The sequence below is a fragment of the Myotis davidii genome, unplaced genomic scaffold (assembly GCF_000327345.1).
Source record: "Myotis davidii unplaced genomic scaffold, ASM32734v1 scaffold1494, whole genome shotgun sequence".
NCBI classification, from domain to species: Eukaryota; Metazoa; Chordata; class Mammalia; order Chiroptera; family Vespertilionidae; genus Myotis; species Myotis davidii.
This window is the reverse complement of record NW_006286246.1, coordinates 926,415-938,794: the sequence shown is the minus strand read 5'-3', so window position 1 is coordinate 938,794 and position 12,380 is coordinate 926,415. Positions and strand designations below refer to the sequence as shown.

General features: G+C 39.3%; 1 protein-coding gene across 1 annotated transcript in view; it reads left to right on the top strand.

The window, feature by feature from the left end:
- The first annotated feature begins 3,506 nt into the window (after positions 1 to 3,506).
- Positions 3,507 to 12,380, top strand: part of NOX3 (NADPH oxidase 3) — a 73,355-nt gene continuing 64,481 nt past the window's right edge. The window contains exons 1-4 of the mRNA XM_006757683.2: positions 3,507 to 3,584; positions 4,215 to 4,310; positions 4,423 to 4,533; positions 5,561 to 5,645. Coding sequence (XP_006757746.1) covers positions 3,540 to 3,584; positions 4,215 to 4,310; positions 4,423 to 4,533; positions 5,561 to 5,645 — 337 coding nt within the window. The 5' untranslated portion in view covers positions 3,507 to 3,539. The remainder of the gene's footprint in view (positions 3,585 to 4,214; positions 4,311 to 4,422; positions 4,534 to 5,560; positions 5,646 to 12,380) is intronic.

Genomic DNA, 12,380 nt, shown 5'->3' with positions numbered 1-12,380 from the left:
TTATACTCTAGGAACTCTGCTATATCCATCGGGAACTTAGATCTCAGTATGCAGCAGCCAACGCTGCGAGATGATCAATCTTGCCCTTGAGGATCAAACTGTTTCTTTGTTGGGTCAACTGTTTAATGAAGAAACTAAAAAGAACTAAAAATATAATAGAACAAATCCAGTCCAGGACTATGTTGTAGACAATGCAGAGTTTGTGTTCCTATCTACAAGCAACTAGCCTTTCTTTGTAAACATCTTTGTTCTGTTTCCCTCCTACTCTTTCCTTATAGAAAGTTTGTTATTGGTCATCTTTACAAGGGAAAAAGCCCACATCATCTTTTGTGTGTTTTCTGGAAGAGCTAACTGCGTATATACATTTAATTACAAAGACTCCCTACCTTGGAAACAAACAATGCAAATTTCACTTCATTTGTTCTGAGAAATAAAATGTATTTGCAATGAAAATAATCAGGTGAGACTAGATCAAATTCTGAGCATTTATATCACTTTAGTAGATTTCGCACATCTTCCTCTCTTTTTAGGTGCAATCCCATTAACTTGGCCTAATTCAGATAGTCTTGATTTAAACTCTGATCTGTACAGACTCCTTCATTGAAGTACAAACTGAGGCAGACATGTGAGGCACGGTCGGCACTCCTGAGCGATACCAGGGGAACTAAGAATGACGAGAGGGATCACAATGTCTCATTTAGCAAAACAGAGCTTCTGGGAAGGAGCCCAGAGGCTGAACTGAGTAGAACTTGGGGGTGTGATATGATATAATATCTTGAGTCTTATAAAGTCTGTTTCCAATGTTGTAAACCAACCAGTGGAGTTACCGAATTATTTCTAAATGTAAACATACAAATGTTGAGAAGAAAAGGTATGTCCATCAATTGCTTAAAACCATTGAGCTCTGAGTGAATCTGAATATAATTTGAAGTTCACAATTTTTATGAATGAACTAAATAACATTGGGAAGTTCTACAAAAATAAAACCCAGGAAGAAAAATGCTGAATTAAGTCATGGCTTATGCTTTCAAAATACAATAATGATCCATTCTTATGCATTATAAATGAATAATAGCTCTGTTTTAACACAATGTACCTTTACGTATTCAAAAGAGGGATGAACACATTTTAGAAGAATGAAGCATGCAAAGATATGTTCTTAAAACTAAACCTTCCAATTTTTTTCACAAGAATTATCCTCAGAAATTAACAACAACAAAAGTGACCACACATTATTATTCATCAATGTATTCCTCTCATTTGTAACACTGTGTGAAAAGTACAGAAGGCCAGAAAATTCTAACTCTTCCTCACACTGAATCTAAAATAGACATGATAGTATAAAATTCTAGGTGTGTTCTATCTGAATTAATTTTATAACCCAACTGAATAAGGCCTCTAAGATATGTAAATCCTAAACACTTGAGAAATAACAAGTCATTTCATCATGGAAGATTATTGGTTTAAGGAAATGACTATGAAAGCTCCACATCTTTATAATACTCACTGTTAAAGAAGCAACTGAAGATATTTCACTAAATGCACTCTAACCTCAGGTTAATGCTGCCAAAATACCTCTACTTTTATATATATTTCTAGAGGAGGAATTCCTTTAGAAAGACGTAGTTTTCTAAAGGGAAGAAAATTTGCTAACTTTTTATTGGCAACTCTAAGACTTCAGCTAAAGAGGCATCATCTCATGTGAGCATGTGGACGAGGGTCTGGGGGTATGTGTGTCTGTTAGGAGAACTGGAGATGACGGAGAAACAGGAAGGGCTTCATTGGAGGTGGAAGTAATCAGCCCCATTAAACAAATGTGGAAACTACGGCTCAAAAGAGGTAACACAGTCAGGGCTGGTGGACAAGTAGAAAGCTCACCTATTCATCAAAATGTTTAACTTGCGATACCAAAGTTCAGGATGGTTAGAACTATGGGGGGTTTTGAATGGAATCTGTTCTAATTGAGTGTGATGAAATGGTAGACATGGAGACATTTGCTTTGAAATAAGAGCTTGTTACCTATATCTGTGGAGCCAATATAGGATTAAGCCTCGGACTGACCTGTTGGAAAAGTCACAAACAAGTCCCAGCTTAGAGGGCACAGTCCTCTTAGCATAATTAGGCTTGATTTTTATATATAATTCATTGGCATTATGTGGCAATAGCAAACTTAATCACATATAACCCATATTTATTTGAAATTAATCAACTAAATTGCTATTAAATATGTCCAATTTATAGGAGTGAAATTAATATTTGCATATTAAGTATGTTTGATGCACAAATCCACATATTAATACTTCGTAAAGTGCAGCACAAGGTAGTGTTTAAAAATGAAGATGCTTGGGTCAGAGAGAACTGAATTCAAGTCCCAACTGCTTCTACTACAAGATTTCATTGGGTCTGTTTCCATATTTGTATAATGGGCTCTATAATACCTATTCCATATACTTAATGTATGATTTAATTGGACAATTCTCAAAAAGCTCTTAACCTACTACCTGTATTATTTATTTAAAGGTTAGGATTATTATTATTGGTCAATAAATTATTATTCCTACCAGGTATTTTTCAATTTTTATTCTTTTAGGACAAGTAAAAAGATTCACCATATGAAGACACAGAAAGCTTAGGCAATCATTCAAATGATTCAAATATCCTCCTGTTTTCATCTTCAATGTCTGAAATTTTTAAATAAAATACTTAGGCCAGGACTAGCCAGAAAATTGCTTCAACTGAGACAACTTCACTTCCCAGAGTTGTCATAGTCACTGCATTTAACAACTTTGACACAGGAAATCAGAGCATGGCCAGTTTCATACACAGCTACCCCTAGGATCAGGGTATTCTCATTTACCTCATGGGTGCACCACGTGGGATTAGGAAAATTGGATTTATTTCATTAAGCCCACAGAAATCATCTACTTCATTCTTTCTAGTCACACTTTCAGGTTTATGAGCGTTCTCCTGTATGTGATTTTTTTAAACGATCTTTTCCTTTCTCTTCACAATCTTCCAAAAGAGTGTTCTATTCATATGTATTTACACACCATTCTCTATCTTTTAAAAGAGCTTATTTTTTAAGGGGAGGATAGGAAATAACGAAGAGAAAATAAACTAAGTAGAGGAAGCTCCTGTGGAGTGTTTTGCTGCATCTAACCTTCGGCAGTTAGGTTATTTCTCAAATTTACATAAAGGCTTATTATCATCTTGACTGCAATCATGTAGAAAATGAGTGGGGTATAAAGTACATGAGGATAATTTAATAAAATGAGCTTTCTTTGCGTAGGAGATCTTTGAAGAAAGGAATCATTAGACAGAGACTTGCCTTATATTCATCCAGGTCATGAGGCGTGTCAGCTCGGTGATGTGCCTTTGGCATGAAGTCCTTAATTAGGAATTCCTCGAGAGCTGCTCCCAGTAGGTACTTCCTAAGACAAAAAGACAAAATAATGTAGCAGAGGAGCCTTGACTAAGGAGGTAACTTAGGTGAATGAAAGGAATAACTTGCCAACAGCAACAAAGAGCAAAGCTGCGTGATGGAGTGCTGGGTTTTGAATGAGAGTCTCTCTGTCATATTAGTCGTAAGTGTCATTTCTGCTATTCAACCTCAAATGTATATATTGAGTCATCTTTGATTTTTAGAATAACGTGTATAGGGATGCTGAATGGCTTCAAGTATTACTCTGGTTAAAAGAATAAAACTTGTTAGAAAACATTTAGTAGATATATTTAATGTACCCTTGCAGAATCATGTAAAGTTGTTTTCCGATTGAGTTTATTTTTAATTATTTTTAAAGTCAAGTGGCTTGTTTTTGCATAATGTATGAGTGCTTCTCTAAATCAAATGAAGTCTTTGAATTAGACTATGAAATTGGAATTTTTCTAGAGGACTTTATGAGTTGTCTTTAAACAGTAGCTCCTTCTTGATAGCGTTGATTTAAAACGTCACAGAGCAATGCTGATTAGGAAGGCTTTGTACTTTCATAAAATTCCTTAAAGAATACACATACATGGTTAAAATATTTTTTATTAAGGTAACGATTTCTTACCAATATAATTACTGTTAAAAACTAACCTATAAAATAATTATATGGATTCATTCTGATTAATATTGAGAAGCTTATTTCATTTGAACTGAACCCCAAGTGATTATGAAAAGAAAAAAAAGATTGAGGATCGTATTGGTTTGTTCTCTTTTCATTCTACTCCAGCTCTCTTGGTTGGGAGTTAATTTATATCTGTTTTTCGACACATTCCATTGGTATGAAGAGGAAGAGTCTTTCTTTTACACACGAGTTATTCTGGGGGTAAGTAGAGTTGGTGACTACACATTATCATTTTAGAAAACAAAATGCATTCTGTTTTCCCAGCTTCCTTGTTTTCACTGTTCCTCTTTCTCATATCTTTACATATGGACAGTCGACACTGGCGTGGGCAAGAGCATCTGCAGTCTGCCTGAATTTTAACTGCATGCTAATTCTATTACCCGTCAGTCGGAACCTTATTTCATTCATAAGAGGAGCAAGTACTGTAAGTACTAAAGTATTTGAAATAATTGTAGTGGTTATGACTAACAGGAGTGCCCTTGAACACAGAGATGTGGTTTATTGTGAAATTCCCAATAAACTTGTTTAGATTCAGGTTTGTTTCTTTGTAAGAGAACACAATGGCTAAAACTGAAAATCAGAAACTGGTCCATCTGACTTGACTTTTGTTTTTGCCATTGACTCCCTGCATGACATTGGGCCAGCACTCAACCTTTCCCTGATACATTTGCTCCATCTGAAAAGTAGAGCTAATAAAATTGAGCTCATTCATTGACACGGAAGTATTATAACAGCTTGAACTATTACCATTTCTGATTGAAAGGAGACAAATATGCAACTGAGCCAAATATCACTACGGAAACATCTGAGTTCTCAACACCAGAAAGCACAGTCACAGCACACAGATTTTACTATGAACACTTTAACCCCCACCAGACATAATGGAACATTTCCCAATTATATTGATTTCACTGTGTTGGGTACTTAACTGTGGCTCATGCTAAACAGAGCAACACACTGCACAGAAAAATGACCTTAAAAGGTCATTGACCTTTGATGGACAAATTTTTATATATGTACAAATGTATATATATATGTATATATATATGTTCATCATACATTTATGAGTATTTAGATGTAGGTGATAGTAGTGCCTTTCTTTGTGTTATAAGGGGTAATTTATGAACTACCAAACTACATCGATGACAATGATGGGTATCATCCTCATTTTCTAAATAAGCTGAGCATGAACATGAGCAGGTTTATTGTAGAGTTTTGACTTATAGCCAGGGTGCTACTAACGCAGTCATTTTTATTGAGTTGAAATTTCAGGAAGCCAGTAATAACCATTTGGCTTTGCCTGTTTGACTAACTAATGTCCCCTGTGTTTGTGTCACATTGCTCCCACATTCAGTCCTTAGAGGCAGAGTATGGGTCCTCTCTTTATTTCTCATGACACTGTCATCACTATGATATTTCCCAAAGCAAGACTTTGATTTCTGTTATCCTAGTGCTGCCGAGGAACATGGAGAAGGCAATTAGATAAAAACCTCAAATTCCACAAACTGGTCGCCTATGGGATAGCCGTTAATGCAAGTAAGTGCTTATTATTAATTGACTGATGGATTTTACAATGTCTAATGTTTAACTTTAGAGCTTTGTTTATTTCCTCTCACCACAGGCTCGCCCTGAGGTAAAAGGAATCTTTGCCTTCCATCTGACCACATAAACCTTAGACAAATGGGTTTTTTAATTTCTAATTTACACTCACGCAATTTTCTCTACCAAGCCTTCTGTTTCTCCGGAGAAAGTTTATGAAACTTCATTTTTATTTGTGAATAATTGAGCTTGGTGTTAATACAATGATAAATGCCTACTTGACTATTGAATACTTTGTGATTCAATATAATTCACATCAGAAATAAAATTGGCTTATATTCAAAATTTTACTCACAGCCATAAGAAAGTGCCTATCAAATGGTATCAGGGGCAGTAAAAAGAAAACAGAAAACAGGTTCTGAATAGTGCTGAGCTAGTGAATATAAAAGGATCTTGAAAAGATGTGAAGCTTTATAGGCATATAAAGTGTTATTGTTATTTCTTGAATTGGAAAACAAGAGAATTCAAGAGAAAGGCACTAGAAATTAATATCCAAGGCCAAGGTTAAACTCTGGGGAGAAAGACAAGTGTGTGTGTGTGTGTGTGTGTGTGTGTTGGGGGGAAGAGGTAGTAACCAACAAGCTTGTGGTTTTGTTGGACAAAAATTATGTTGAAATAAAAAGCTATCTGAGCGATAAAGACTTATGATTCAGGACTGTTTCCCTCGAACTAATTTAACTATAAAATGTTTTCCTCATTTGCTTTTATCCTCTCATGCATAAATAATAGCAGAGTAAAAAGAACACTCAAAACAAATGTGGATTTAATTAAGCAACAAGACATGACAGACGGTGCCCGAGTGCCAATTAGCACAACTTGGGGTGTGTGGCAAGATATGTGGGGAGTTTTCCCCATCGATGTCTTCAACACCAGATTAAACCAACCCAGGCAATGTTTGCAAAAGGTCTTTGTAGTTTGTTAAGAAATAAGAGTAAAAGGACATCACGTCCTAGAGGAAACCAGCTAAGGGGTGGAGGGCAAAGGGCAAGGCTAATTCACTTTTGTGTTCCAAGGCCTACAACAGTGCTAAGGACTATACATAGGTGCCAATAACCGCTGGTGAATGAGTGAATGCATGAAGGAGTGAAGACTCAGGGAAGATTTCAGCTCAGAAATAGAAGTCTTTCCTAGACCTTGAAAATGATCCAAAATTAGAACGAGGTTCCCCTGAGAGTACTGAGTTCCCTGCCCTGGCTGGTGTCCAAGTGGATTCAGGATTGCTCCTTAGAAGGCTCTTAGAGAAGGAATTCAAGAGATTTCTAAGTTTTAATAAAATCTTAAGTTCTTTAATTTCTGCATTAAAAGAGGAGATAAGACACAGTAACATGGCAGGAAGGATATTATCACTATGCAATCACTTAAAGGCAGAATCAAACTCCAAAAGAAAGTTACAAAGATACTATAAACAGAAAGAACAACAAACAAAAAAACAAACAAACAACAACAAAAAAAACAACCCACAGCATCAAAACACATCAGAAAAGAAGGCAGAGAGCAAGGGAAAATGTGTTATGAAATAGTTTTAAACCTTTGAGCACATAAATTTCTTTATATGTAATCATATATCAACAGCACAAATGCATAAGCAGTGTGTATCAAATGTCTCCCAAGTGCAATATATTCCAGTGGGCGCCATAATCTTCTCCAACTGGGGTGGTCAGTACTGTTTTCAGAATGGAGTATGACTCAGTAGGGGCAGCATTCAGCTAGAAACAAGTTATCGTGTACCCCTGTAGCAGGAGATCGGTTGTGTGGTCTCAGAGAAGGCCCCTCCTTCCCTCTGTGGAATTAAAAATTAACACTAATACAATCTACCCATCCCTAGAAATGTGCAGACGAGCCAGCTGTCAGGAGCGGATCCGTTGGAAACCTACTGACTACAAGGTCATTCACTTATGCTAGTTGCAAAGAGGATGAAATGCAAGTTTAGAGTGGTGGGCAGGCTCCCTCGTCAAGCCCTGCCTTCTAGTCCAGTCTCATCTCTCCCCACACTCCCTTGCTTTTCCTCCTCGGTGTACCCAGCTACTGGCAGTTCCTACATGTCTGTGCTTTGCTCTTGCTTTCCCCTGTGTCTGAAATGCTCTTCCTCTCCTTCCTCACTGGGTGAGATGTCACTTCATCCAGGACCCCTTGCCTGGCCTGCCTCCCCCTGACCCACCAGGGCTGGGCTGTCCACCCGCCTCCCCTGGGGGCCACAGTCACACCTCTTCCAGCAAGAGAACTTTCTCAGACTGATTTACCCCAGGGCCTGAGACTGTGCCACATGCATCCTTGCTCATAAAAGAATCTCAACAAATTTGGCCAAACCTGAGGATGAGTAGGCATCGACCAGCAGGCAGAAGAGGTACACAGAACTACTGGGAAGGTACAAGACATGACAGGAGTCCTTTGGGGAACCCGGAGCAGTTTAGGGCGCAGAAAACAGAGTGTGGGCAGGGAAGAGATTCAAATGATGCCAATTGTCCAAGATAATAAACCTTTGATGCCCAAAGATTTAAGGAAAAAACTATTTCATAACACATTTTCCCTTGTTCTTGGCTTTCTTTTCTGATGTGCTTTGACGCTGTGGGTTTTTCTGGTTGTTGTTGTTCCTTCTGTTTATAGAATCTTTGTAACTTTCTCTTAGAGTCCGATCCTGGTGCAACAAGAAAAATAAGGTGCTATGTCTCCTCCTTCCCCTCACAAACCCCTGGAGAGAACCAGCCCCCTTGCACTTGAACCCCCACTGCTCTGCCAGCTCCTATTCTGCCACGCCATGGCAAGCAGCGGGCTGCAGGGGTTTCGGATCCTAGCAAAGGCAGGAGGGTGGGGGGAGGTGGCTCGGCTTTTCCCAAACCCTGGCAAAGCAATGCTCACATGTCACAGTAACTCAGAAAGGCGGCTGGCAACCGCGCTTTTAGAGAAAACAAGAAAAAAACGCAGCCGGGTTTCACGGATGTGCGGTTGCTTTTCACATTGTGTCCTTCTGCTGTGCCCGCCTGGGAGCCGCGGGGAGCGTCCCGGCCCGTGCTTATTCTATTAGCATCGCCCATTAGGCTGCTCTTCCAACAGCCCACCGGCTTCAGAGAGGTGTGTAACCTTGGCAGAGGCACGTCCGGGCCGACGCCTGCGTGCCAGCCTCTGATTTCTCATCCGCTCCCCTAGAGTTGAGCTGCAGACTTTAATTGGTCACATCATTAAAGGCTGTCATTAGAGCCCGGTGGGAGCAGGCCCGGGAGGAGGAGGGGGAGACAAACAATGGTCTCTGTAATCAGGGGCATCACCGAAAACGCAGCGACAGGAACTCTTCTCCTTCTGGCTTCCTGCCCGCCGGCTTGCCTGCCTGTGATAAGAGCTGCCGGTGTTCTTCCGCCACCAACAGATCATTTCCCGGGACCCCTAACCCCCCTGGTATACAAATCGTAGTTTCACAGCCTCTTCGTTCTTATTAATGCAGATTTTTCTGGACTCTCTGGTCCACGGGTCGACCTCGGAGGCCCTTCCAATTGGCTAGCAGTCCTTGCAGCATGAGCTTCCTGCAAAGGGGACTGTCAACAGCGACCCAGGCAGCTCCCTCCAAGCAAATTCTGCAACTTGCATCTGCCAGTTTCCAGGGGATGACAATTACCCAAGTGCAGCTCCCGATCAATTGCTAAAATTGTATTGCAAAGCTCAGTAAACATAACAAGGACAGGTTGAGAGGCTTGAGCTCAGAATGAGGCAGGCACTGAGAAGAAAGATCTGGAGGCCTCAAGGTAGAGAACGGCCCTAACTCTCAGGACCCGCATCCCCAAAGAATTGCTACCAAAGGTCGGCTTCAGGCACTGGGAGCTCCAAGGAGACTCTCCCCCCATTTAACATGATTAAATTTAATTTATAAATGGAGTGCGCAGGGTGCCAAGTCAATATATGTTTCTGCAGGAATCAGACCACAGAGTTGAAAGTTTGGGGCCAGGTTCCCCTGTTGGAGTGCAGCCAGGATGTGTCCCTGGGTCTTTATTTCTAATGGCAGCTTCATTAGGAGGTGACCAACTCAAAGATAACAGGAACTGACCACCCCTCTTCCCAGATTCTCCCTCCACTGTGTTTCCTTTGATCTCCTGAAAAATATAAAGGAAAGAAAGAAGCAAAAGGAACCTTCTCAGGGCAACTGGCTCTAATTGTAGCCTTTATGATATTTTTGCTTCACTCCAATAAAAGCTCCTTATCTGAACTCAAAAGTTCACACACCAATTAAATGTGCATTTGTAGTATGTCCAAGATCGCTGCGCCCTTTTAACTGTAAAAGTGCTTTGGTGAGAAAATAAAGTTGTGGGAAGACCCCATAACAGCAGCTTTTAGCCTGGCTTTTGGGTGGGAAATGTTTATCTTGCGCTCTTCCAAGGGCTCAGCACAAAGTCCTCAGAGGCACCAGGAGGAGCCCACCTGTGCAGCTGATGGCACTGGATTTGCCGCAAGAACTTAAAATGCCTCTTTAAGCCAGTGTTGACTTTGAAAACATCTTAAAGCATGAGTGTCATGCATTACTTTCATATTGGACTGTAGATCCCTTTTAGATGATAAATGCTCCTGGTTAACTGCAGACAGAGACAGAAAAGACAGGCAGCTAGAAGGGAGCTTCCATAGCGTGTAGCTCAGTCCCATTCACCCATTCCACAGATGAGAAAACAGAGGCTGAAAAAGTCAAGTAACTAAGAGGTATTCCCTTCATTATTCTTTCTCCTACATAATGTCAAATCTAATAACGTGATAGGATTCTGATGACTCCAGAGAGAGAAAAATAAAGTCACATCACTACTTGGCCACATACTTGAAACCACTGTCCCTGTAAACTTAGGTGACTTGGTTATTCCTATTAAAATAACTAAAATGTATAAGGCGAAGAATCTGAAATATAATGTCTGAAAATGAACAAAATCAGCATCTCTCCTGGTATCTATCAGGTCCCCCTAGCCCTGGATTTGGTAACTGGGAGATTCTCAATTCCAAGTCATAACATTAGGATCAGATTAACGAGGAAATGACATGTTTAGACAAAGTAGACACAAGCAGTTTTCTCTCTGAGAATTACTGAGATACACAAAATAAGAGATTCTACATTTTATCTTCTAACTGTAAAAAAAAAATGAAGAAAACCCAAGATGGAGGCAGCTAGAGCAAAGGAACATGAATTGTAAAGCACATGCAAAAAACTGGAAAGAGTAGTTTTCAACCGATTCCCTCAGGAGCTACCTCTGGAAAAGCACCTTGGCTTGTCTTACTCTACCTCATTCGTTTCTTCAGCTCTGTTATGGGAGATCTGGCAATAGCAGTACACAACTAGTTCAATATTTTTGCTCTCTCAGTAAGTATACTTAAATTTAGTTTTCACAGCGTCAAATTCTCATGTAGAAATCCATCTAATAGAAAACAGATTGTGATCAACAACTCATTACACACATAAGGCTGTTATAAAATGTAGACTATAAGACACAGAATTTATCCTGTACTCCCTTTCCAACGGTCACATGTAGATAAGGTAGTGGGAAAGACATCATTTAATTTTATTTGAAGCTCAGGATCTATTTCTGCAAAATGGGAACAGCTCCACGCTCTGTCTGGCGTGTCCATGAAGGGAGAATAAAAGCGAGCTAAGAGCTGAGAAGTGAGGGCAGAAAGGTGGAGTGTGAACGCAGCATTTATACCCACCCACAATGACGGCTCCAAAGGTTGTGCTCACTCATAAGTCTTAGGAGCTATTTGATCTAGATTAAAGAGACCAGTAAATATTTGAAGAGTTTAGCTAAGCTCAGGGGAGGTATTTGCTTTCAGTAAAAAGTAAGGTAAAACAATTATTGATTCATGAAAAAAGCCCACAATATAACTTAAAGATTAAAAAAAAAATGGGGCCCTGGAGTCAGGAAAACAGGGTTTAATCCCAGCTTTCATTAATAACTACAAGTTCCTTAATGTTTTGAATATTGGCCTGTAAAATGGGAATAAAACTAATATCTAAAGATTAAGAGATAATATGTTTAAAGCATTTATAACAGTGTTCAGAATATAAAAGGCATTCAATATACATTATCTGTGGGAAACATTACTTATTTTTTTCAAACATGCAAGTAATGATCAGAAAATAGCTATTAGGAATACCGGACATGGTTCGTGTTTAACTTAGCAAGTAGTTCCTATTTTATACATGACTCATAGGAAGAGACTGCTGCTATATAAGGTTTCTATCTTTGAAGATGCTGAGACTAAACAAGGCAGCCCCTTCACAGGCACGGCTGGATATGTTGACGAATGGAACATAGGGAGTAAATACAGTCTCTTGGATGCTAACCTCACAGAACCCATAAGGAGACAATATCACAAACTCAGAAACACTATCATGGGTTTTGCCTTCATAGGTGGGCCCCAACCAATACAAAGGCTACCAAAAATCAGCACAGAAAACACGATTCCAACAACGTTGCATCTACAGATAAACTCCCTGACCCTTCTCTCTCTCTACAATTTCACTGTCACTCAGGAAATCATTATTACATACATACTGGTGCTAAGCAATGTGCCAGGTGTTGAGGTTTCAAGCCGAACAAGTCTTTTTTTTTTTAAGGTTAACTGCTTTTATTTTTTTGAATTTTATTTTCAATTACAGCTTACATTTACTTTTATTTTGTATTAGTTTCATGTGTTCAGTATAGTGGTTAG